Source organism: Tachyglossus aculeatus, chromosome 8, assembly GCF_015852505.1.
Source record: "Tachyglossus aculeatus isolate mTacAcu1 chromosome 8, mTacAcu1.pri, whole genome shotgun sequence".
NCBI lineage: Eukaryota > Metazoa > Chordata > Mammalia > Monotremata > Tachyglossidae > Tachyglossus > Tachyglossus aculeatus.
In genome coordinates, this window is record NC_052073.1 from 13,745,801 (window position 1) to 13,773,626 (window position 27,826).

A 27,826-nucleotide genomic window follows, 5' to 3' on the forward strand; every position below is an offset into this window, starting at 1 on the left:
AGTGATAACAATTTAATAGAATATAATGATGATGATGTTATATTAATTATTATATTATATTATGTTATGTTATATTATGTCATATTATATCATTTTATTATTATGTTATGCCGTATCATTTTATTATTATATTATTGTTTTATTATATTAAATTATATTATAATGCATTATCGTATTGTTATATATGATATTATTATAATACATAATATATGTATTATGTTATGTTATATTTTATATATTATATGTTATATTCCATATTATATTATATATTATACTATATTGTTAATTATATTATATGCATCACATATTAATATTATATTAATATTGTATATTATAATGTTATATTGCATTGTTATAATATTATATTATTATATTATATTATTGTACTACATTGTAATATACTACATTATATTATTATATTATATTATTATATATGGTATTATTATAATATATAATATATTGTATTATGATGTTATATTGTATTATTATGATATTATATTATTGCATTATTATATTACATTGTAATATATTATATTATCTCAATCATTATATTAATACAATATATTATCGATTAATAATTAATAAATGCTGATGATTATTATTGATGATAATAAATGCTTTTTTAAAAAAGGGGGGGGGGGTGATGGCCGAGTGGCTTCGCCTAATGTCCGAACGTCGGGCTGGTGCCCGGAACAAAGATGGCGGGCGGGCGGGCGCGGCGGTTGGGAGGCCGGGCTTCAATCGATCGCTCGGCGCTCGTCAGGCCGGGCGGGCGCGAGGCGCGGTGAATCGAGCGAAGAGCTCGGCCCCTCGTGCTTCCATTTTGCTGGGGGAGAAGCGCCGGGCCTCGACGCCACCGCGGGACCGAACGACCGACGGCCGGCCGGACGGACCACGGACGGGCGGACGGACGGACGGGTGAGGGAGGGAGGGCCTGGGGACGGGCGGAGTGCCCTCCCCACAGCCCCTGGAGAGATGTTTACGTATTTATTACTCTATTATATTTGTACATATTTATTCCATTTTTTATTTTGTTGCTATGTTTTGTTTTGTCGTCTGTCTCCCCCTTCTAGACTGTGAGCCCGCTGTGGGGTAGGGACCGTCTCTAGATGTTGCCGACTTGGACTTCCCAAGCGCTTAGGACAGTGCTCTGCACACACTAACTGCTCAATAAATTCGATTGAATGAATGAATGAGGCCTTCCCAGACTGGGCCCCCTCCTCCCCCCAGTACCTGTGTATATGTTTGTGCAGATTTATTAGTTTGTTTTACTTGTACGCATTTACTATTCTAGTTATTTTATTTTGTAATATGTTTTGTTGTTTGTCTCCACCCCCAGACTGTGAGCCCGCTGTTGGGTAGGGACCGTCTCTAGATGTTGCCGACTTGTACTTCCCAAGCGCTTAGTCCAGTGCTCTGCACACACTAAGTGCTCAATAAATGCGATTGAGTGAATGAATGAGGCCTTCCCAGACTGGGCCCCCTCCTCCCCCCAGTACCTGTGTATATGTTTGTACAGATTTTTTACTGTGTTTTACTTGTACGTATTTACTATTCTGGTTATTTTATTTTGCTAATATGTTTTGTTGTCTGTCGCCCCCTTCTAGACTCTGAGCCCACTGTGGGGTAGGGACCGTCCCTATATGTTGCCAACTTGGACTTCCCAAGCGCTTAGTACAGTGCTCTGCACACACTAAGTGCTCAATAAATGCGATTGAGTGAATGAATGAGGCCTTCCCAGACTGAGCCCCCTCCTCCCCCCAGTACCTGTATATATGTTTGTGCAGATTTATTACTCTGTTTTACTAGTACGTATTTACTATTCTAGTTAGTTTATTTTGCTAATATGTTTTGTTGTCTGTCTCCCCCTTCTAGACTGTGAGCCCACTGTGGGGTAGGGACCGTCCCTATATGTTGCAAACTTGGACTTCCCAAGCGCTTAGTCCAGTGCTCTGCACACACTAAGTGCTCAGTAAATACGATTGATTGATTGAATGAATGAGGCCTTCCCAGACTGAGCCCCCTCCTTCCTCTCCCCCTCCCCCCGGTACCTGTATATATGTTTGTACAGATTTATTAGTTTGTTTTACTTGTACGCATTTACTATTCTAGTTATTTTTTTTTTTTGCTAATATGTTTTGCTGTCTGTCTCCCCCTTCTAGACTGTGAGCCCGCTGTGGGGTAGGGACCGTCTCTAGATGTTGCCGACGTGGACTTCCCAAGCGCTTAGGACAGTGCTCTGCACACACTAAGTGCTCAATAAGTACGATTGAATGAATGAATGAGGCCTTCCCAGACTGAGCCCCCTCCTTCCTCTCCCCCTCCCCCCCAATACCTGTATATATGTTTGCAGATTTATTAGTTTGTTTTACTTGTACGCATTTACTATTCTAGTTATTTTATTTTGTAATATGTTTTGTTGTTTGTCTCCACCCCCAGACTGTGATCCCGCTGTTGGGTAGGGACCGTCTCTAGATGTTGCCGACTTGGACTTCCCAAAAGCTTAGTCCAGTGCTCTGCACACACTAAGTACTCAGTAAATACGATTGATTGAATGAATGAGGCCTTCCCAGACTGGGCCCCCTCCTCCCCCCAGTACCTGTGTATATGTTTGTGCAGATTTATTACTCTGTTTTACTTGTACGTATTTACCATTCTGGTTATTTTATTTTGCTAATATGTTTTGTTGTCTGTCTCCCCCTTCTAGACTGTGAGCCCGCTGTGGGGTAGGGACCGTCTCTAGATGTTGCCGACTTGGACTTCCCAAGCGCTGAGGACAGTGCTCTGCACGCACTAAGTGCTCAATAAATGCGATTGAATGAATGAATGAGGCCTTCCCAGACTGAGCCCCCTCCTCCCCCCAGTACCTTTATATATGTTTGTGCAGATTTATTACTTTGTTTTACTTGTACGTATTTACTATTCTAGTTATTTTGCTAATGTGTTTTGTTGTCTGTCTCCCCCTTCTAGACTGTGAGCCCGCTGTTGGGTAGGGACCGTCTCTAGATGTTGCCGACTTGGACTTCCCAAGCGCTTAGTCCAGTGCTCTGCACACACTAACTGCTCAATAAATACGATTGAATGAATGAATGAGGCCTTCCTAGACTGAGCCCCCTCCTTCCTCTCCCTCCCCCCAGCACCTGTATATATGTTTGTACAGATTTATTACTCTCTTTTACTTGTACGTATTTACTATTCTGGTTATTTTATTTTGCTAATATGTTTTGTTGTCTGTCTCTCCCCCCCCCCCCCACCCCCAGACTGTGAGCCCGCTGTTGGGTAGGGACCGTCTCTATATGTTGCCAACTTGGACTTCCCAAGCGCTTAGCACAGTGCTCTGCACACACTAAGTGCTCAATAAGTACGATTTAATGAATGAGTGAGGCCTTCCCACACTGAGCCCCCTCCTTCTTCTCCCCCTTGTCTCCCTCTCCATCCCCACCGTCTTACCTCCTTCCCCTCCCCACAGCACCTTTATAGATGTTTGGACAGATTTATTATTCTATTTATTTTACTTGTATATACTTACTATTCTATTTATTTTATTTTGTTAATACGTCTTGTTTTGTTGTCTGTCTCCCCCTTCTAGAATGTGGGCCCGCTGTTGGGTAGGGACCGTCTCTATATGTTGTCAACTTGGACTTCCCAAGGGCTTAGTCCAGTGCTCTGCACACAGTAAGCTCTCAATAAATACGATTGAATGAATGAATAAATGAATGAATGAGGCCTTCCCAGACTGAGCCCCCTCCTCCTCATCCCCCCCGCCCTGCCTCCTTCCCTTCCCCACAGCACCTGTATATATGTTCGTACAGATTTATTACTCTATTTTACTTGTACATATTTACTATTCTAGTTATTTTGTTTTGCCAATATATGTTGTTTTGTTGTCTGTTCTCCCCCACCGCCCCCCGACTGTGAGCCCGCTGTTGGGTAGGGACCGTCTCTATATGTTGCTAACTTGGACTTCCCAAGCGCATAGTACAGTGCTCTGCATACAGTAAGCGCTCAATAAATACGATTGAATGAGTGAATGACGAAGATGGGGCCATGGGGCCGTGTGAGGGGCCGGGTCTGAACCCCCAGACTGAGCCCCCTCCCCACAGCGCTTGTATATATTTGTACAGATTTATTACTCTGTTTCTTTTACTTGCACATATTTACTACTCTATTTTGTTAATGATGTGCATATAGTACATCATGTGCCGAGAAGCAGCATGGCTCAGTGGAAACAGCCCGGGCTTAGGGGTCAGAGGTCGTGGGTTCGAATGCCGGCTCTGCCACGTGTCTGCTGTGTGACCTTGGGCAAGTCACTTAACTTCTTTGAGCCTCAGTTACCTCATCTGTAAAATGGGGACTAAGACTGTGAGCCCCACATGGGACAACCTGATCATCTTGTACTCCCCCATACCCAGCCGGCGCTTAGAACAGTGCTTGGCACATAGTAAGCACTTAACAAGTGTCATCATTATTATTATTATATAGCTGTAATTTTATTTATTCTGACGGTTTTGACACCAGTCTACACGTTTTGTTTTGTTGTCTGTCTCCCCCTTCTAGACTCTGAGCCCGTTGTTTGGTGGGGACCGTCCCTATATATTGCCAACTTGTACTTCCCCAGTGCTTAGTCCAGTGCTCTGCACACAGTAAGCACTCAATAAATACGATTAAATGAATGAAAGTATACCCCAAGGAAATAGCGTGGCTTAATCAATCAGTCAATCGTATTGAGTGCTTACTGTGTGCAAAGCACTGTACTAAGCGCTTGGGAAGTACAAGTTGGCAACATATAGGGACGGTCCCTACCCAACAGTGGGCTCACAGTCTAAAAGGGGGAGACAGAGAACAAAACCAAACATACTAACAAAATAAAATAAATATAATCAATCAATCAATCAATCGTATTTATTGAGCGCTTACTATGTGCAGAGCACTGTACTAAGCGCTTGGGAAGTACAAATTGGCATCACATAGAGACAGTCCCTACCCAACAGTGGGCTCACAGTCTAAAAGGGGGAGACAGAGAACAGAACCAAACATACCAACAAAATAAAATAAGTAGGATAGAAATGTACAGGTAAAATAAATAAATAAATAAATAAATAGAGTAATAAATATGTACAACCATATATACATATATACAGGTGCTGTGGGGAAGGGAAATAATAGATATGTACAAGTAAAATAAATAAATAGAGTAATAAATATGTACAAACATATATACAGGTGCTGTGGGGAAGGGAAGGAGGTAAGATGGGGGGGATGGAGAGGGGGAGAGGAAGGAGGGGGCTCAGTGTAAAGAGCCCGGGCTTTGGAGACAGAGGTCATGGGTTCAAATCCCGGCTCCACCAATTGTCAGCTGTGTGACTTTGTGCAAGTCACTTAACTTCTCTGGGCCTCAGTTTCCTCATCTGGAAAGTGAGGATTAAGACTGTGAGCCCCCACCCCACCCCGCCCCCGTGGGACAACCTGATCACCTTGTAACCTCCCCAGCGCTTAGAACAGTGTTTTGCATATAGCAAGTGCTTAATAAATGCCATAAAAGAGCAGGATTCTTCACTTACAGGGAGCCAGGCCTTTGAGTTTTAATGGAGGTGGGCAGAGAGAGTTTCCCATTGTGTTCCCTCTGCAGGGAAGTGCGCAATTGTTATGGAGAACAGGGTGCTTTAGAATCCGACCTCTTCACATTCATTCACTCAATTGTATTTACTGAGCACTTACCGTGTGCAAAACACTGGACTAAGCGCTTGGGAAGTACAAGTCGGCAACATATAGAGACGGTCCCTACCCAACAACGGGCTCACAGTCTAGAAGTCACATGGCAGCTTTTCTTTTGTTACAGCTCTTTGCAACCCGCCTCCCGCGGGGAAATGGGCATCATCATCATCATCAATCGTATTTATTGAGCGCTTACTGTGTGCACAGCACTGTACTAAGCGCTTGGGAAGTACAAGTTGGCAACATCTAGAGACAGGCCCTACCCAACAGTGGGCTCACAGTCTAAAAGGGGGAGACAGAGAACAAAACCAAACATACTAACAAAATAAAATAAATAGAATAGATATGTACAAGTAAAATAAATAAATAAATAGAGTAACAAATATGTACAAACATATATACATATATACAGGCAGGTATTCTGATCTCCACTAGGTGCTTTAATAATAGTAATGGCATTTGTTAAGCACTTAATGTGTGCCAAGCACTGTTCGTCTTCACATGGCAATCTATTTCTTTTGTTACAGCTCTTTGCAACCCGCCGCAGGGAAGTGGGCAGGTATTCTGATCTCCACTAGGTGTTTTAATAATAGTAATGGCATTTGTTAAGCGCTTAATGTGTGCCAAGCACTGTTCGTCTTCACGTGGCAATCTTCCTCTTTTCCAGGTGACAAGGAGGCTTTGATTTGCTCTTCAGCATAATGTACAGGACAAAAGTGAGTCTGAAAGATCGGCAGCAGCTGTACAAGCTGATCATCAGCCAGCTGCTCTACGATGGCTACATCAACATTGCCAACGGCCTCATTAATGAGATCAAGCCCCAGTCGGTGTGCGCGCCCTCCGAGCAGCTCCTTCACCTCATCAAACTAGGTATCTTCTGCTCTGGAGTCTTATTTTAACTTCGTCTTTGGAAGCATGTAGGTCCAACTGGCTAGCACTGGGTAGTATACTTCTCTTTTTTAATGGTATTTGGTAAGCACTTAGTACATGTTATACTTCTCTTTTTTAATGGTATTTGGTAAGCACTTAGTACATGTTAAGCACTGTTCTAAGACCTGGGGTAGCTAGAAGTGAATTAGGTTGGACACAGTCCCCGTCCCGCAAGGGACTCACGGTCTGAGAGAGAGAACAGGAGAACCGAGGTAAGGGAAAGTTAAGTGACTGGACCAGGGTCGCACCGCAAGAATTTGGCAGAGCTGGGATTATTCATTCAGTCGTATTTATTGAGCGCTGACTATGTGCAGAGCACTGTAATAATAATAATAATGATGGCATTTGTTAAGCACTTACTACGTGCAAAGCACTGTTCTAAGCGCTGGGGGGATATAACATGATCAGGTTGTCCCACGTGGGGCTCACAGTCAATCCCCATTTACAGATGAGGTAACTGAGGCTCAGAGAAGGTAAGTGACTTGCCCAAGGTCACACAGCAGACATGTGGCGGAGCCGGGATTCGAACCCACGACCTCTGACTCCAAAGCCCGGGCTCTTTCACCTAAGCGCTTGGAAAGTAGAATCCAGGTCCTCTGACTCCCAGGCCCATCAGTCAATCAATCAGTCGTATTTATTGAGCGCTTACTGTGTGCAGAGCACTGTACTAAGCGCTTGGGAAGTACAAGTTGGCAGCATATAGAGACAGTCCCTACCCGACAGTGGGCTCACAGTCTAGAAGGGAGGCCCATGCTCTTTCTACTAGGCTGTGCTGGTGGCTCTCTCATTCTCATACTGTTTCCCTTGCCTGGACCTCCCTCCTTCCCTCCCTCTCTCCCTTCTCCAGCCCATCAGACCACAGCTATCTTCGTATTACAATCCCTCCTAAAATCTCACTTCCCAAAAGCTTCCGCCTATAACCCGCAAACCCCCAAGCCGGGCATACCTGCCAACCATTTCTAGCACTAAATGTATTCAGTCGTATTTATTGAGCACCTACTGTGTGCAGAGCACTATACTAAGCGATTGGAAAGTACAGGTTGGCAACATATAGAGACGGTCCCTACCCAACAGCAGGCTCACAGTCTAGAAATTTATGCCTAAATTTATGCCTCCTTGCGGGCAGGGAGTGAGTCTGTCCTCTGCATTATACCTTCCCAGTCGCTTAGTAAAGTCGCTCTGGGCATGTTACTCCCCTCCTCACTCTCGGCTTCAAGGCTGTCCCTCACCTCGCCCCCTCCTACCTCACCTCCCTTCTTTCCTTCTACTGCCCAGCCCGCACCCTCCGCTCCTTCGCCGCTAATCTCCTCACCGTACCTCGTTCTCGCCTGTCCCGCCTTCGACCCCCGGCCCACGTCCTCCCCCTGGCTCGGAATGCCCTCCCTCCGCACATTAATTAATTAATTAGTAATGGCATTTGTTAAGCGCTTACTATGTGCAAAGCACTGTTCTAAGTGCTGGGGGGGAATACAGTGCGATCAAGTTGTCCCACATGGGGCTCACAGTCTTCATCCCCATTTTACAGATGAGGTAACTGAGAAGTTAAGTGACTTGCCCAAGGTCACACAGCAGACATGTGGTGGAGCCAGGATTCAAACCCATGACCTCTGACTCCAAAGCCCGGGCTCTTTCCACTGAGCCATGCTGCTCCACCAAGCTACCTCTCTTCCTCCCTTCAAAGCCCTACTGAGAGCTCACCTCCTCCAGGAGGCCTTCCCAGACTGAGCCCCCTCCTTCCTCTCCCCCTCCTCCCCCTCCCCATCCCACCGCCTTACCTCCTTCCCCTCCCTGTATATATGTATATATGTTTGTACATATTTATTACTCTATTTTACTTGTACAAATATATTCTATTTATTTTATTTTGTTAATATGTCTTGTTTTGTTGTCTGTCTCCCTCTTCTAGACTGTGAGCCTGCTGTTGGGTAGGGACCATCTCTATATGTTGCCAACTTGTACTTCCCAAGCGCTTAGTACAGTGCTCTGCACACAGTAAGCGCTCAGTAAATACAATGAATAAAGTGCAGTGCACCCAGCAAGTAGCGTGGCTCAGTGGAAAGAGCACGGGCTTGGGAGTCAGAGGTCATGGCTTCAAATCCCGGTTCCACCAATTGTCAGCTGTGTGACCTTGGGCAAGTCGCTTAACATCTCTGTGCCTCAGTTACCTCATCTGTAAAATGGGGATTAAGACTGTGAGCCCCATGTGGGACAACCTGATCACCTTGTATCCTCCCCAGCGCTTCGAACAGTGCTTTGTGCATAGTAAGTGCTTAACAAATGCCGTCATTATTATTATTACTAATATGATTACCATTTGACAGTTGTAGGCTTGATAGTTGTCTGGAAACATTTGGAGCCCAAGTCTTCAATGGAAAGTATTCATAAGCAAGTTGCTATCTTCCCTGAAAACTTGCAGGATTCTTTCTGGAAGTTATTTGGACACAACGACAGTTACAGGCAGGGACCACCTAGATTCTGCAAGATTTCTGAGAAAAATGAACAGGATAGGGAGGAGGTAATTGATATCACACCAAACTGGTGTACCGTTCCAGGTTCGTTCCACCTCATCCTCTTAGCCAAAGTGCAGGGCCATTTGAACGGGATCCTCTTCCTGACCTCGGGTTTTATCTTTCAGGAATCGAAAATGATGATAGTGCCGTTCAGTATGCGATCGGACGTTCAGATACGGTTGCTCCCGGCACAGGGATTGACTTGGAATTTGATGCAGATGTCCAGACCATGTCTCCAGAGGCTTCAGAATACGAAACCTGCTATGTGACATCTCATAAAGGACCCTGCCGGGTAGCTACATACAGTAGAGATGGACAGTTAATAGCTACCGGGTCAGCTGATGCTTCAATAAAGATACTTGATACAGAGCGGATGTTAGCAAAAAGTGCCATGCCTATTGAGGTAGGACCGCAGTAAACTTTTTTTATTACTAGTTTCTCTGATTTTACGTTACCCTCGAATTGGGCTAGAGAGTTGGTGGTATAAGTGGTTATTGGGAGTGAATTGAGCTTGGATTCGGAGTCCAGCCTCTTATTTTTCTAAAGACGAGCTTTTTGCTTCTGTCTCCGTAGGTCATGATGAATGAAACCGCACAGCAGAACATGGAAAATCATCCTGTTATTCGAACTCTCTACGATCATGTGGACGAAGTTACGTGCCTAGCTTTTCACCCAACTGAGCAGATCCTAGCCTCTGGTTCAAGAGACTATACTCTTAAATTGTTTGATTATTCCAAGCCATCTGCCAAAAGGGCCTTCAAGTATATTCAGGTTAGAAATGGATATTTTACAAGAAACTTGAAGCTCATTCTTTAGTGCGTGCCGGGGTGGTCCAGTCTCTGGACCTCAGTGATCCATTCCAAATGCAGAAGTAGAAGCAAAGACTCACCTCCAAAATGGATGGGCTAAATGGGCAGATATCCTACATATACAAGGAGATCCCCACTGCAACTCCTTGTTCCACTACTTCATCATCATCAATCGTATTTATTGAGCGCTTACTATGTGCAGAGCACTGTACTAAGCGCTTGGGAAGTACAAATTGGCAACATATAGAGACAGTCCCTACCCAACAGTGGGCTCACAGTCTCACATTCCGCCCCGCCTCCCGTCTCCCATCTTTTATTTTCCAGGGGACTGCCACCCCCTTCCCTCCCCAACACGTCCTGCTGGAGAGTGTGGACTACGCTTAGAGAAGCAGCGTGGCTCAGTGGAAGGAGCCCGGGCTTTGGAGTCAGAGGTCATGGGTTCCAATCCTGGCTCCACCAGTTGTTCAGCTGTGTGAATTTGGGCAAGTCACTTCACTTCTCTGTGCCTCAGTTAACTCATCTGTGAAATGGGGATTAAGCCTGTGAGCCCCCCGTGGGACAACCTGATCACCTTGTATCTCCCCCTGCCCCAGCTCTTAGAACAGTGCTTCGCACATAGTAAGCGCTTAACAAATACCATCATTATCATTACCCTGACCGCACCCATCCAGCCCCACAGACCCTTAACTTGCATACGTGCTTTCAGCGCCTTAGTTAAGAACTTAATTAAGAACTGGTGCCTGAGTTCCAGAACTCAATAAGGGGACTGGGAGAACTGGAGAGGATTCAAGGATGCCAGGGGCCTGTGATAGAGCCACACTAAGGCATAGATTTTATAGTTAAACATAAAGTAAAATGCTTCCCTCTTTTTAAAAGCCAAATTGTTGAGTAGCCAACCCCAGAAACCTCAGGCTACAGGCACATTATGTTCAGGGGAATCGGAGTGTTCACAGTTGAGAACACTGGACAGTTTTGAAGGCAGCCCTCTCCTTAACATCTATTGCCTGCCATCCATGTGATGGGCACTGTAATAATAATGATGGCATTTGTTAAGCACCTACTAATTTGCAAAGCACTGTTCTAAGCGCTGGGGATGATACAAAGTGATCACGTCCCATGTGGGGCTCACAGTCTTAATCCACATTTTACAGATGAGGGAACTGAGGCGCAGAGAAGTTAAGTGACCACAAGGTCACACAGCAGACATGTGGGGAAGCTGGGATTAGAACCCATGACCTCTGACTCCCAAGTCCGTACTGTTTTCACTGACCCACACTGCTTCTCTCTGACTCTACAGAGTCAGAAATACGAAGGGCAAACCAGTACAGCTGCCTGAAGTGCATTGGGAGGGAAGGTGTCCACTGGGATGCGTTAGCCCCGGCATTAGACCTTTTCGGTCCTTCTTAGCAGCAGGAAGCAGGAGGTGTCTTTGACTTCCCCCACCATTTCCCACCTCCCAGTAATGCCAGGGCGATGCTTTCAAAGGAAGTTCTCTACCCAAGGACCCGAGATTTAACAGTGCACACGGCGAATTTTTAGTTTTTGTGACTAACCTAGTTAGTTATCCAGCCGACAAAGTTATCGCTAATGTCCCTTCCCCACAGGAAGCTGAAATGTTACGCTCCATCTCTTTCCATCCTTCCGGAGACTACATACTTGTTGGCACGCAGCACCCTACCCTGCGGCTTTATGATATCAACACGTTCCAGTGTTTCGTGTCCTGCAATCCTCAAGATCAGCACACCGATGCCATCTGTTCGGTTAACTACAACCCGAGCGCCAATATGTACGTGACCGGGAGCAAAGATGGCTGCATCAAGCTCTGGGACGGGGTCTCCAACCGATGCATCACTACCTTCGAAAAAGCCCACGACGGGGCAGAAGTCTGCTCGGCCATTTTTTCCAAAAATTCGAAGTACATCCTGTCGAGCGGGAAAGACTCGGTAGCGAAGCTCTGGGAGATATCAACAGGAAGAACGCTGGTCAGATATACAGGTGCGTGACGGGTGGCGGAGTTGTGAGCTGCAGAGGTGCCCGCATCCCAGTGTCTGTAAAATAATTCTTTCGTGGGTCGGGGAGCTGGTCCGTGTTGTTCTTAAACCGACTGGTGGGTGAAACTGTTTCCGGGTCTCTTTCGGTACTCCCCAATGGAAGTCCACTCACAGGCAATCTGGCCAACATAGAGTGCGTGACATGTGTCGCCATTGCAGCCCTTTCTTTCCACTAGAGAGCAGAGGTATTTGATAATCTCAAGTTGGAGGTTCCTTGTTTGACAGCTAAAGAGAGCATTTAAAAACATTTTCAAGATTAATAGGTAATCGTCTGGAGGGGGAAAAAATGGGTCCCGTTTCAAGAAGAAATTAAACAGTGGGAAGAAAGGAACAGACCATCAGTTCTCTACACGGGGACTTCCATTTTGCCAAAGCCCACAGTAAGGAAAACTGATGTTCACCTCACAGGCATCCCACGTGCATGCTCAAAACTGCCTCTTTTGACATCACGCCGGGCATTGTGAGAAGAATAATCCCTGATTCCCCAACAGCATTCTACTCAACACCCATAACAGAAACATGTTCGGGGTGAATTGGATTGTGTATTTTATGTTACCTTTAAACACTTTAACCTTTAAACCCAGCTTTCCGGCACTCAGTCAGTTCGTCCCCTCCTATACTTATCTCCCGGATCTCCAACTACATCCTCCTGGCCCGCACACCAACTTCTTCTTGCACCAACTTTACTTACTGTGCCCTGACCTCTTCTGTCTCACCACCAATCCCTTTCCCATGTCCTCTCTCTGGCGTGGAACGTCCCCCCAGTCCATATATGCCAGACCGCCACTCTCTCCACCTTCAAACCCTTATTAAGGTCACATCTCCTCCAAGAAGCCTCCCTTGATTACGCCTTCTTTTCCCCGGCTCCATCTCCCTCCCGTGTCATGTATGCACTTGGATCTGTGCCCTTTGGGCTTTTGGTATTTGCTCTACACCCTCAGCCCTACAGCCTTTGCATGCATATCTATATCCCCTGTGGACTGTAAGCTTGTGGGCAGGGAACATACCCACGAACTCTGTTGTACTCTCCCAAGCCCTTAGTATAGAGCTCTCGGTGTTCTGCACCCAGTAAGCTCTCATTAATACCACTGATTGTTTACCTTTCATGACCTTCATTTATAACATTCCCATTCATTTTCCTAATGGGATTGTCAAGCAAAAGTCATGTTAGCCCCACTGTGTGTGGAACCCTCTTCTAAGTGGAAGGTGTATAACGCAGTCCCCAACTTTAAGAAAACTCAGAAAACTTTTGACATCATTAACCTAAAAAGCAATGTACAGACTTCTAAAATCAAAAAATAAAATGTCCCAACAGAGAGTGGAGAGCTTAGGGGCCTCTCCTGGCCCCTCTGTGACTCCTTCCGGGCAACAAGGCTTGTAATGGGTCAAAAACTTTTTATTGGATAAGCTTCAGTGTGGAAACAGGCTTGCTCTTGGGTTGTGGGAAGGAGAGGGCTTGCTTGAGGAGCAGTGGCATTCATTTTTCAGTTCTACACTTTCTTTGTAGAAAACCAAATTCCTTGTTTACGAGAAGCAGCAAGTGTCTGGCTCTGAAGTTCCTTTTAGCAGCCGGGAATTTTTTTATTTTTTTTTTAATTTTTTTATATTTTTTTGCTAAAGATCAATTTCCCTGATCCTCTCAGTTGAGTACCACAAGAGTCCTTATTGTCATAGACAGTTCTGGCTCCCTCTCAAACTGCTTGGATGCATAGACTACCATGAAAGGAGGGTCCTCATACTTCATACTGTACTTTTACCCAGTGGGCAGAGCAGTGCTTGGCACATAGTAAGCGCTTAACAAATACCATTAGGAAAAAAAAAAAGATCCGGATCTCTGCGGAAAAGAGGCAACTGACAGTTTATTTTCTGTCCTAGGTGCCGGTTTGAGTGGACGACAGGTCCATCGGACTCAAGCTGTCTTCAACCACACGGAAGACTACGTGTTACTCCCTGATGAAAGGACAATCAGTCTTTGCTGCTGGGATTCACGAACAGCAGAACGGAGAAATCTGCTCTCCCTGGGGCACAATAACATTGTCCGCTGTATAGTTCATTCTCCCACTAATCCCGGCTTCATGACTTGCAGTGACGACTTCAGAGCTCGGTTTTGGTACCGGAGATCGACCACAGATTAGAGACATTTTCACCAAATGATCATTTTCTCTAGCACCCTTTAAAAGTAGTTATTTTTTCCCCCCATCACCAGTTTAGTAGAATGCCTTTTTAAAATGTACCTAAATTCACCGTACCATCTTGTGGCAATGTGATGCTGATAATCGACCCATCCGAAATTTTTACAAAAGCCTTTTTTTAACCTTGATGCAGAATCATGGTGGAAAAAGTTGGAAATGCAGATATGTGCAGGTTTCCCTCATTCACTGATTATTACAGTGTGCTCATCATCGGTTTTGTAAGTACAGCACTTAACAATTTCTCGCACAGTAGAGTTAATCCTTGCTCTAAGGATGGATTTTTGAAAGTGTTCACTCGAATAATTCTTGAGTCAATCTAGACAAGTCTCATGAATTGTAATTTGATTTTTTTTATTATCATCTTATGCATTGTATTGCTACTACCCTACCTGAGGATTTTACTAACTCAACAAAAATTTGCGGGGAGCCAAGTGGTTCCATGTTGAAAAGTCCAATTTTGTGCCATGATGATATTGGAACTACTTTCAATTGAGAGCCCCCAAAATTTTAAACTCTGATGATAAAGCACCAATCTTCAGTGTCGTATTTAATTTTGACTTTTTTGATTCAGCTAATCAATCCTGAGTTTTTTTCCTTAAGACGTAAAGAAGGAGATGTACATTCATAGCACTCCTGCAGCTCTTTCCTTTGCAGCTCACTTTTCAGCTGTCTCGACAGATTGAGATGTTGGGACAGAGCATAATTTGAGAGGCCATCATGACACACAGGTCTGGATTGGTAGGCATTAACTATCATGTGTCATTAACCTACAAGAATGACTTGTACCTCTTAACCTTTCCTCCCTATAATTTTTTTAATGTCTTTCCCTTCAGCGTGAGTGTTAAACTCCTCATTGATCCAGGAAATAGTTGCCCAGACCTCATCCTCCCCTTGAGAAGAAAACTCTGGGGAGGCATGGTAGGAGGCATGGTGCAACCGATGAGTTGACAGGCCCTTCCTTGAAACTTTGAGGTAAAACAATTCCTGGTAACTGCTTTTTTTTCCAGCTGGATAAAATAAAAGCTCTAAAACATTGCTGCCACCGTATACCTCCAAAATGCAGAAAACAAAAATAAAAAACCCAAACCTAATAACTCTCTTCCAAACACAAACCTGAGTAAACACGTTCTATAATAATTGCTCTTTGGAAACCTGCCCCGTTACTGATCTTTCAGCCTAAATGTTAAATAGATGGTGAACCTATTTCCTCGGCTGGCGGAAACTATTTTGAGATGTAACTGCGTAAGCTGGCAATGAAGTCCTTTTTTGGAGTCCTTTCAGTTTTGACCATTGTGGTCTGGGTGTTTTGTCCATTTCTAAAAGACTGATGCTGCACCGGGGAGGAATTATCCCATCCACTTTCAGTATAAATATTTGTCATGTAAGAGTTACTGTCTGATCACAGGACTACATGCAGAAGCTCTTTCTTTTTAATGTAACTAACACCTATGTGGTTTGAGTGATAGTACAATGACAAAGACTTTGAGTACCTGGAAAAATTATCTGCAATCTATTTGTTCTGGTTGTATTGGGTGACTCGGTGTCTTTTGTTTTAATCTTGAGCATGCCTAGAAGACCTGTGTGTGATCAGTGGATGCTAAATTGGGAAGAATTGAAGTGGAAACAAGAGAAGCAGAGCTACTGGATGGCAATGTGCAAAGAAGCAGGGGTCAGAATGCTGATTCTGGCTCTTCCCTGTTCCGCGGGGTAACCTTTGGAAAGACATTAAATCAGCTGTTTAACCCTGTAACTTTAAAACATCTGCACTTGATGGAACTTTGAATTGGCTGTATGTGTCCGTGAATTAAAATAATGTGGCAAAAATTCTCTGGTTGCTGAAGCTACCCTTCAAGTGGTATATTGTTTCAGAAAACTTCAGTTCCTAAAGTACCTTCGCATATATCCAAAGGGACCCTTTTTTGATCACACTGATGTTCCGAAGACTTGCGTGTGCCTGAAATACACTGTGAACAAAGTAATCTATCTGCATTGTCTGTATCACCTAAAACCGTGGCTGTCATATGCTGAATATCAATATCTGATTTCTACCATAAATTTTCTAGACTATGAAATCTCCAAAATTAAAAACTATATTTGTGTATGATTTGGTTTCCAGGCCTGTTTGTTCCAGCCAGTGGTAGGGGGAGAGAGAGAAATGATGGGCTGGTGGCACAGACCAGGTGGTGGCAATTTTCAATAATGTCTCAGTGCTGAAGACTGTTGGATGAATGGTCCTGGAATCACAGTGTGGCTTCAACTGGGAGCTCCCCACAACTAGATTGGGACTGTATCAATGCTGTTGTACTCTCCCAAGTAGTTAGTACAGTGCTCTGCACATGGTAAGCATTCAATAAATGACATTCATGACAGAGCTTATCACTGCGGTACTGTAGTGACCAGGGCTATAGGGTTCACTTAAACAGTGGACCCCATGTGAGACAAGATTTTCTTGGCTCTACCCCACTGCTTAAAACAGTGCTTCGCTGATTGTAGATGGTCAACAAATGCCACTGTTAATTATTGTGCATTTCTCTTACTATTACCCCTCTGATTCCTTTCACTCATCATCCTTGTCACCTGCACTTTTTTTTGCCTCTGTTGTATGGGTCTTCTTTCCTCTTCCAAGCACACAGTGAGTGTTTAGTAAATACCGTTGATTGTTTCTTGTCATATGGCTGGATTTTAAGCTTCAAATTAAATTCCAGTTCCTGATTACCCGTAAGAGAGGGACACCGCAGAGAAATTTGTTCACAGTTATTTCCATAAACCGATCTTAGCCAGTGAGGCTGCGGACAAGAGCATATTGTGCATATGAATACCAAGCAATTGATCGTGTTTATCGAGTGCTTATTGCATGCAGAGCACTGTGCTAAGTGGGAGATTACAATATAACGGTAGACTTGTCTCCTGCCCGCAAGGAGTTTACAATCTAGGAGAGGGAGACAAGCAATAAAATAAATTACAGATATGTACATAACTTCTATGGGGCTGCGGGTGAAGTGAATGAAAGGTAGAAATCGGTGTGAGGGCAGTGCAGAAGGGAGAGGGAGATGGGGGAAATGAGGGCTTAGTACCTTTAATTTAGATCATGCTAAAACCATATAATCTGGACTTTCCTATGCTTATATTCATGAAAAGCATTTATGTTTTTGAGGGGCCATGATTGCATTGGCTCTCTTAAACTAGTATTCAACTGTACCATGTGTTTAATCCACCCAATTGTACAAGAGCACATTGGAGTGTCAGTAGAACATTTCACTTCATAATAATAATAATGATGGCATTTATTAAGTGCTTACTATGTGCAAAGCACTGTTCTAAGCGCTGGGGAGGTTACAAGGTGATCAGGTTGTCCCACGGAGGGCTCAGTCTTAATCCCCATTTTCCAGATGAGGGAACTGAGGCCCAGAGAAGTTAAGTGACTTGCCCAAAGTCACACAGCTGACAAGTGGCGGAGTCAGGATTTGAACCCATGACCTCTGACTCCAAAGCCCGGGCTATTTCCACTGAGCCACACTGCTTCTCTGAAAGACTCAATCTGCTGTACTTCACTTTATTTGGCAAAACGGTCTAACTGAAGACAGCAGGATGTTGCACAAAGCCGCCAAATTTCCTAGAACTACCTTTCTATTGCAACAGTTGTCTATTTTGCCGTGTAAATGAGATGCAGGTTTCCAATAAGATGTTTAAGGCTGATTCTCATGGCTCTGATTAACAGTGTATTTTTTTAATAGGGTACTTGTTAAACCCTCTCCCCCCTCCCTCTCCCCCTCCTCCCCTTCCCCATCCCCACCGCCTTACCTCCTTCCCCTCCCCACAGCACCTGTATATATGTATATATGTTTGTACGAATTTATTACTCTATTTATTTATTTTATTTGTACATATTTATTCTATTTATTTATTTTATTAATATATTTTGTTGTGTTCTCTGTCTCCCCCTTCTAGACTGTGAGCCCACTGTTGGGTAGGGACCGTCTCTATATGTTGCCAACTTGGACTTCCCAAGCGCTTAGTACAGTGCTCTGCACACAGTAAGCGCTCAATAAATACCATTGAATGAATGAATGAACTGGATTCAGTCCAGTATGCTTCTTTTTTCCCATAATACAATTGGTGAAACTTCTCTGAAATTTTTGCCTTCGAGTTTCTCGTGAGAATCCTAATTGATTATAGAACAAATCATCATCAGTGGTATTTAAAATCATCATCGGTGGTATTTACTGAGTGTTTACTGTGTGCAGCCCACTGTTGGGTAGGGACTGTCTCTATATGTTGCCAACTTGTACTTCCCAAGCGCTTAGTACAGTGTTCTGCACACAGTAAGTGCTCAATAAATACGATTGATTGATTGCAGAGTACTGTACTGATGGGAGAGTACAATGCAGCAGAGCCGGTAGACATGCATACTGCCCACAATGAGCTTACAGTCTAGAGGGGGAGATGACATTAATATAAATAAATCATTCATAATACATAATTTATAGATATGTATGTAAGTGCCATGGGGCAAATACTACATGCCCAAAGGTCACGGATCCATATGCGTTGACTAGTTGTAAGGGAGAGGGAGCCGGGGAAAAAAGGATTTAATTGGGGAAGGCCTCTTCAGAAGAGAGGATCTTAAAAAGGCTTTGAAGGTGGGTAGAGGGATAGTCTGGCAAATACGCAAAGGGAGGATGGGAATACCAGGCCAGGGGGGCTGGGGGTGAGGGTCGGCAGTGAGATGGATGAGATTAGGGCACAGTAAACTGGCACTGAAGGAGTGAAGTGAATGGGCAGGGCTGTAATAGGAGATCTGGGAGGTAAGATAGGAGGGGGCGGGCTGATTGAGTACTTTAAAGTCGATGGTAAGGACTTTCTTTTCAGGTGGAGGTGGATGGGCTACCACTGGAGGTTCTTGGGAAGCGGGGAGACATGGACTGAACCTTTTTTAGGAAGATGATCCAGACAGCAGAGTGAAGTATGGACAGGAATGGGGAGAGACAGGAAGCAGGGAGATCTACGAGGAGGCAGAGGCAGTAGTCAAGGCAGGATTAGGTAAATGCCAGGACCAGCATAGTGTCAGTTTGAATGGAAACGAAAGGGTGGGTTTTAATGATGTCGTGAAGGTAGAATCGACAGGATTTGGTGGCCTGCAAATCCTCAACTGCTCCCTTTCCGATGGCTCCTTTCCCACTGTTTTCAAACATGCCCATTCATTCAATCGTATTTATTGAGAGCTTAATGTGTGCAGAGCACTGTACTAAGTGCTTGGGAGAGTGCAATATAACAATAAACAGACACATTCCCTGCCCACAACAAGCATACAGTCTAGAGGAGGAGGCAGATGTTAACATATCCCCTATCCTTAAAAAAAAAAAAACCTGACCCCACAGAAACTTACGTTTGTGACCCCAGCAATCTTTTACCATTCCTCTCCAAACTCCTTGAGTGAGTAGTCTACACTTTCTATCTCAACTTCCTCTCCAGTCCTCTCACTGAGTCCCTGGAATCTGGCTTCCTCCCCCTTCACTTCATGGAAACAGTCCTCTCTAAAATCACCACTGTCATCCTTCTTGCCTAATCTAATGGCCTCTACACCATCCTAATCCTCCTTGACCTCTCTATTGCCTTTGACACTACAAATCACCCCCTTCTCAAAACATTGATTTCCCTCATTTCCTCAATCCACCCTCTCCTCTGTGTCGACTGTCCACTTGATTTACATACCCGTTAAGCACTTTGATACTCATCCCAGCCCCCCATCACTTATGTACTTATGTGGCTTAGTGGAAAAGCACAGGCTTGGGAGTCAGCGGTCGTGGGTTCTAATTCTGGCTCCGCCGCTTATCAGCTGTGTGACTTTGGGTAAGTCTCTTCTCTGTGCCTCAGTTACCTCATCTGTAAAATGGTGATTAAGATTGCGAGCCCCATGTGGGACAACCTGATTATCTTGTCTCTATCCCAGCGCTTAGAACAGTGCTTGGCACATAGTAAGTGCTTAACAAATGCCATTATAATAATAATCATTATTACTTGTATTTATACTCTACTATTTCTCCTATCTGTAGTTTAATTTAATGTCTGTCTCCCCCATAGAGACTGTTAGCTACTTATGGGCAGAAACCACTCTGCCAACTCTATTGCATTATACTGTCCCAAGCACTCAGTACAGTGCTTTACATACAGTAAGTGCTCAATAGATACCATTGATTGATTGTTGCCACAAGACTTTAATGGTTTTTAAAGTTGGCTGTTAGAGTCCCCATCTGGGCCCAGTCAACCAAGGGCCATTTCTTTAATTGGTATTTGTTAAGCACTTACAAGGGGTCAAACACTGCTTTAAGCACTGGGATAGGTACAAGTTAATTAGGTGAGACACAGTCCCTGTCCCATATGGGGTTGACAGACACCCAAAATAAGTACCAGATTTCAGGTGGCAGTAGTACTAATAGGATTTATTAAGTGTTTACTGTGGGCAGAACACTCTACTAAATACTTGGAAAGAGTACCCATGTTGGAATTAGACACAGACCCCGTCCTGTGAGACTTGGCCAAACTGAATGCCTTCCCAGTGGTGGACTTCCTAGAACTGTTGATTTTTCAGGAGATTTTCCCCTTCGTGGCTCTGTCTGGCTGAATTTTTGTTTCCACCAGGTCTGCACACTTGGCCTCGGCTCCAACTTCCTCCAACACGGGAGCACCGGCAGAGTGTAGGAATGGGTCACTGCAGGCCCTACTAACTTAATAATAACAATGATGGCATTTATTAAGCGCTTACTATGTGCAAAGCACTGTTCTAAGCGCTGGGGAGGTTACAAGGTGATCAGGTTGTCCCACAGGGGGCTCACAGGTTTTAATCCCCATTTTACAGATGAGGTAACAGGCCTAGAAAAGTTAAGTGACTTGCCCAAAGTCACTCAGCTGACAACTGGAGCTGGGATTTGAACCCATGACCTCTGACTCCAAAGCCCGTGCTCTTTCCACTGAGCCACGCTGCTTCCTTGTTGGCCCAGATAGGACCTGTGCCTTCTCTCTCCTGCCCAGGTTGGAACAAGCCATAAAAACTGTAGTCTTTGTTAAGCACTGACAAAGTGTATTAGGCGCTGGGTTAGATACGAGTTAATCGGACAGGGCCCAGTCCATCTCCCCTGTTTTTGTATTAGCTTTGCCTTGTCTCTCCTCTATCCGTGCTGTACAGATACATAACTGAAAATCAAAATAACTAGAAACTGCAATTTCATTTTTAGAGGGAATCCAAAAGGGAACGTGAGAGGGCCGACCTCTCTACAAGATGCAATCGCATCCTTCAGGATTTGAAGAAGCCCAAAGGCTGCCTCATGTGACATTTTAAAAATGAAGCAGTTACAGGAAGAGACCATGGGGTCGATGACCTTTCTTCCCCATTTTATCATCACTCTCCCATTGTGTGGGAATAAACAACAAAATACACAGGCAAAGAAGGGAAGGGATTTCCACACAGGAAGCTGTCCTGGTTCACACGCCTCAGTACTTATCCCCTTTTAACTTACCAGTCCCTTTTTCCACCTCCTCATGACCACATGAGGGAGTAATGTTGTACTAAGAAAAACCTTCAGGGGAACCGTTTCTTGGTCAAATGTAGTAAAAACTTTGACTAGTTAGAGGTTTCTTTTTTTTTTTTTGGCTTTGCTTTTAGTACTTGCTAAGCGCTATGTGCCATGCACTGTACTCAGCACTGGAGTAGATACATGCTCATTATGTTGGACACAGTCCATCTCCCGCAAAGGGACTCACAGCCTTAATCTCCACTTTACATATGAGGTAAATGAGGCACAGAGAAGTTAAGTGACTTACCCAAGGTCACCCAGCAGACAAGTGGTGGAGCTGGGATGAGAACCCAGGTCCTTCTGACTTCCCAGCTGATGCTCTATCCATTAGTCCACAGTGCTTCTCTTGATGGAAGTTATGAAACCACGTAAATTCTCTTTTATTGCCTAGAATATTTTGAAGAAAAATACAAAGTGCAATTAAATCTTCACTGAGCAATTTTTTAAAATATGCATTCGAGTCATTAGATGAATATTAGACTTTTCATTACATTAAATTGGGGTGCAAGAAATCATGATCCCATAGTATTTTTATACTGAGTTGTCTGAAATAGGAACTTCACCCAATAAAGCAGAAGGTTTGGAGCTGCCTTTTTTTTTCCTTTGCGGTTTTGTAGCAAATGTGTAAAAAGCAGATCAAGGCAATCTCTACTTGTAGACAGTCACAGATATCAGTCATGGTAAAATTCTTGCTTCTTTGGGTTTTTTAACCATTTTAGACTTATCGAGGGTCCCAGAAATATAGCCCTCAGGGAGACTGTTTTGTACCACTTCCTATAAAATGACATGCACCTCCAAAGAATTCATTTTCGGAGAACCAGCGAATGACATGCAGTGACATAGCATAATCCACCGCCTCTTTAATCAGACAGCGTTGGCACTCTTCAAGAGCACTCTGCTCCTAGGTGACGACAATGAAGGGGACAGACAACATGGACAGATCCTCCAAGGTAAGTGAACATTCAATATTTGGAAAGAGAGGGAGAGAGAGGGAGAAAGGTGCGGGGGGACCGGAGAAATTATGAGCAAGACATTGTGATTCCAAAGTACTCTGGCCCTGGAATGGGCAAATCGTTTGATTCTTCAACAACAGCTGAGTCCCAAATTTCCTAGAACAGCTGGAGGAGCGATTTTGGTTTAGACAGGCTTCTTGCCAAGCCAAGTGATCAGTTGTTTCGTGGGATGGGCATCAATGCTCCAAAGTTTCGTGTCCATTTTAGTTCAATAGCTATTTGGGAAAGAGAATCAGTCAATCAATCAATGTTTGAGTGTTTACCGTGTGCAGAGCCCTGTACTAAGTGTTTGGGAGAGTATATAGAACAGTGTCAGTGACAAGCTATTGAGCTCCTCTGAACCAGATGTGGGATATTAGGAACTCAATTTATCTTTTCATCCAAATGAATACCCCATACTAAGAGTTGTAAGCTACCAATGAAGATTTCCCTTTCTGGATGATGATGATGATGGCATTTATTAAGCGCTTACTATGTGCAAAGCACTGTTCTAAGCGCTGGGGTGGATACAAGGTGATTAGGTTGTCCCACATGGGGCTCACAGCCTTCATCCTCATTTTACAGATGAGGTAACTGAGGCCCAGAGAAATTAAGTGACTTGCCCAAAGTCACACAGCTGACAGTTGGCGGAGCTGGGATTTGAACCCATGACCTCTGACTCCAAAGCCCGGGCTCTTTTCCACTGAGCCACGCTGCTTCTCTTTGGCCTAGGCTTCAATCTACTGATACAATAAAATGAACCTTTTCAGTTAATTGCCCATGGAATGTAGAATAAGGTCATGTGTGTAGAATCAATATCATCAATTGCAAAAGAATCACTTTTGAAAAGTTACCCTAGCTCTGGAAAGAATATTACTCATACGCTTAGAAGGGGAAGCTGATGGCTGGCATTTATGCCCTGCCCAATTAAAGAAAAAAATTCCAAGTCTTTTTAAAACAATGACAGAACTGGGTGAGCATAAATTCTTCTAAATAGAAGGATCCTGGTGTTAAAATCAGGTCTGTGTCCAACCTGATTATTTTGTATCTATTCCAGATCTTAGTTCCATGCTGGGCACATAGAATCCACTTAATAATAATAATGATGATGATGGCATTTATTAAGTACTTAATAAATGCCATTATTATTATTATTATTATACTATGTGCAAAGCACTGTTCTAAGCGCTGGGGAGGTTACAAGGTGATCAGGTTGTCCCACAGGGGGCTCACAGTCTTAATCCCCATTTTACAGATGAGGTAACTGAGGCCCAGAGAATAGTAATAATAATAATGATGGTATTTGTTAAGCGCTTCCTATGTGCAAAGCACTGTTCTAAGCGCTGGGGGGATACAAGGTGATCAGGTTGTCCCACGTGGGGCTAACAGTCTTCATTCCCATTTTACAGATGAGGTAAATGAGGCCCAGAGAAGTTAAGTGACTTGCCCAAAGTCACACAGCTGACAAGCGGCGGAGCCGGGATTCAAACCCATGACCTCTGACTCCCAAGCCTGGGCTCTTTCCACTGAGCCACGCTGCTTCTCTAATACCTTAACTAATACCACTATTATTGTTATAATTCATCTTTATTCATTCATATTTATTGAGCGCTTAGTGTGTGCAGAGCACGGTACCAAGCATTTGGGAGAGTACAATACAACAATAAACAGACACACTCCCTGCCCACAAAGAGCTGACAATCTAGAAGACGCTTCTACTCTCCGAGGCCCTTGGGATCCACAGAGAGACTGCAACCTCCCACACTGCCTCCTTCGCTATTTTCCATTGGCAGGCGAGGAATGCCCGCTCAAAATCGAGGCTGTCTTTCCGGAAGGCAGAGGCTTGGGTCGCTGTCCCCTCTGCTTTTCCCGACTTTCCAAGCCAAGCAGAGGCGTTTCATTCATTCGTTCATTCATTCAATCGTATTAATTGATTACTTACTGTGTACAAAGCACTGTACTAAGCGCTCGGGAGAGTACAATACAATAACAGACTCATTCCCTGCCCACAACGAGCCTACCGTCTACTGGGGGAGATGGATAGTAATACGAATAAATAAATGAATCAATTAATTATAGATATGTACACATGTGCGATGGCACAAGTCCAACTTGTACTTTCCAAGCGCTTAGTACAGTGCTCTCCACACGGTAAACGCCCAATAAATACGATTGAATGAATGAGAATCAAGTGGGCAGAGGTACCGACTCTGTTGTAATAATAATGATGGCATTTATTAAGCGCTTACTATGTGCAAAGCACTGTTCTAAGTGCTGGGGTGATCAGGTTGTCCCACGGGGGGCTCACAGTCTTAATCCCCATTTTACAGATGAGGTAACTGAGGCACAGAGAAGTTAAGTGACTTGCCCAAAGTCACACAGCTGACAATTGGCAGAGCCGGGATTTGAACCCATGACCTCTGACTCCAAAGCCCGTGCTCTTTCCACGGAGCCACGCTGCTTCCCTACTTTCCCAAGCACTCGCTACAGTGCTCTGAACAAAGTAAACGCTCAATAAATACCCTTGACTGATCAATTGAACATGTCTCCGCTGATCCACCCCTAAGCATGCCCCGAACTGTGCTCTGCACCCAGCCTTGGCGGGGGGAACACATCTACAAAGTCTGTTCTATTGTACTCTCCTAAGCGCTTAGTGCAGTGCTCTGCACCCAGTAAATACTCAGTAAATATGAGCGATTGATTGAACTGATGGATTGACTGATGTTCGGTAATTTCTTGGGCTGGGCTGTCTCAGCAGAATGCTACCCTGAGCACACCTTGATTGGGTCTAACATTCCTCCAAATGCTCTATGGCTCAAGCAGCCATTTTGCTCATGTGCAATTGACCACACAACAAAGGTAATCATCATCAATCGTAATTATTGAGCGCTTACTGTGTGCAGAGCACTGTACTAAGCACTTGGGAAGTACAAATTGGCAACATATAGAGACAGTCCCTACCCAACAATGGGCTCACAGTCTAAAAGATAAAGGTAATGTGCTTGCATGCGTGCTAAGAACACTCAAAATGGAAAAAAGTCAACATAGGCTTGTCCATATTGGCAGAGAGAAACTTAAAACCCAAAATAAGCCCAGATGTCTGAGTATGCTTCTCTGGTGTGAGTAAAAATGTCTTACTAAGCTACCTCAACCAATGGTATTTATTGAGCATTTTCTGAGTAGAAAACACCCTCTCCTAGGGATTTAATGATGAAAAGAAAAGAAGGTAACCAATTCAGCGAGGCCCAGTGGAAAGAGGGGGGGTCTGGAGTTCTAATACTCAATCAGCAACTTGCCTGCTGTGTTAGACTTGGGCAAGTCACTTAATGTCACTGTGCCTCAGTTTCCTCATCTATAAAAATGTATCTTCCCCTTAGATAGTGAAGCCCCATGTAGGACAGCAACTGTTTGATCCACTTGGAGTGTATCTCTTATAGTGTTTAGCACAGAGCACACACTTAACAAATAGTGCAATCATTATAGATTCATTCATTCATTCATTCAATCGTATTTATTGAGCACTTACTGTGGGCAGAGCACTGTACTAAGCACTTGGAAAGTACAATTTGGCAACAGATAGAGACAATCCCCACCCAACAGCGGGTTCACAGTCTAGAAGGGGGAGACAGACAACAAAACAAAACAGACAGGCATCAATAGCATCAAAATAGATAAATAGAATTATAGAAATATACACATCCCATTTAGCCCTCCCTCAACCTCCCAAGAGTATGATTTAAATCCTTATTCTCTCCAGTTTGCTATCCTATTTATCTATTTACCACAGTTTTTTAATGGTATTTGTTAAGGACTGACTGTGTATTAAGCACTGTTCTAAGCACTGGGGTAGATACAAATCGAACAGGTAGGACACAGTCCCTGTTCCACATGGAGCTCACAGTCAAAGTAAGAGGGAGAACAGGTATTTAATCCCCAATTTACAAATGAGGACACTGAGGTATAAAGAATTTAAGTGACTTGCCCAAGACGATACAGCAAGCATTATTAAGTTCTCCCATAGGGGAAGACAACTGTGTGTTCGCTGTAGTGGTCTCCTGAAGGAAGAAATCTCTGGCCTCCAAACAATTGTAGGAAGTTTTGTATCACCTTTAAGGGGATGTAAGCATCATTTCTGTCAGAAGAACTGGAGCACGTTTCTGGGAGTCAGAAGGACCTGGGTTTTAGTCCCTGCTCTGCCAAATATCTGCTGTGTGACCTTGGGCAAGTCACTTAACTTCTCTGTGTCCCAGTTTCCTCATCTGTAAAATGGGGGTAAGACTTGTGAGCCTCATGTGGGACATGGACTGGGCTCAACGTGATTAGTGTATACCTACCCCAGTGCTTAGTATAGTGTCTGGCACACAGTAATTGCTTAACAAATACTATGTAAAACTGAGGTAAACTGGAGAAGCAGCATGGCTCAGTGGAAACAGCATGGGCTTTGGAGTCAGAGGTCATGGGTTCAAATCCCGGCTACACCAATTGTCAGCTGTGTGATTTTGGGCAAGTCACAACTTCTCTGTGCCTCAGTTATCTCATCTGTAAAATGGGGATTAAGACTGTAAGCCCCCCGTGGGACAACCTGATCACCTTGTAACCTCCCCAGCACTTAGAACAGTGCTTTGCACATAGGAAGCACTTAATAAATGACATATTATTATTATTGTTATTAATTAACAACCACAAAAAAACAAATATTTTCCAGTGGCTTCATTTTGCTCAACCGCTCTTCAGATTCCACCCAACTCAAAGAGCCTGGGTCCTTTCAGTCTTTCTTTTTCCCAACTACTATGAGATTGATGACATTAAAGTAGCAACTGAAATGTCAAAGCAAATCTTCTACGATCTCAAAATGTGGTTGAGATGTCAAAAGCCAAGATGGTGTAAAATTTTCACTCTCTAGGTCCTCAACCCCCAGCCCTTGCTGAACTTCCTTGCTAGCTTTAGTGTTGTCCTTCACACCCAAAGAGTCAGGCCAGAGTATGGTTCAACCAGGCTAATAAGTGGGCTGAAAACTTCCTGACAGGAGCCACTGAGGCAGGACGCTAGTCAGGTG

The 27,826-nt window shown here is 44.1% G+C and overlaps 1 protein-coding gene across 1 annotated transcript; it reads left to right on the top strand.

Moving 5' to 3' along the window:
- Positions 1–880: 880 nt before the first annotated feature.
- CSTF1 (cleavage stimulation factor subunit 1) lies at positions 881–16,311 on the top strand. The gene is made up of 6 exons (XM_038750425.1): positions 881–918; positions 6,383–6,585; positions 9,281–9,558; positions 9,729–9,926; positions 11,569–11,959; positions 13,891–16,311. Exons 2-6 carry the CDS (start codon positions 6,417–6,419, stop codon positions 14,148–14,150), a joined length of 1,296 nt encoding a protein of 431 aa, XP_038606353.1. The 5' UTR covers positions 881–918; positions 6,383–6,416; the 3' UTR covers positions 14,151–16,311.
- Positions 16,312–27,826: the final 11,515 nt, after the last annotated feature.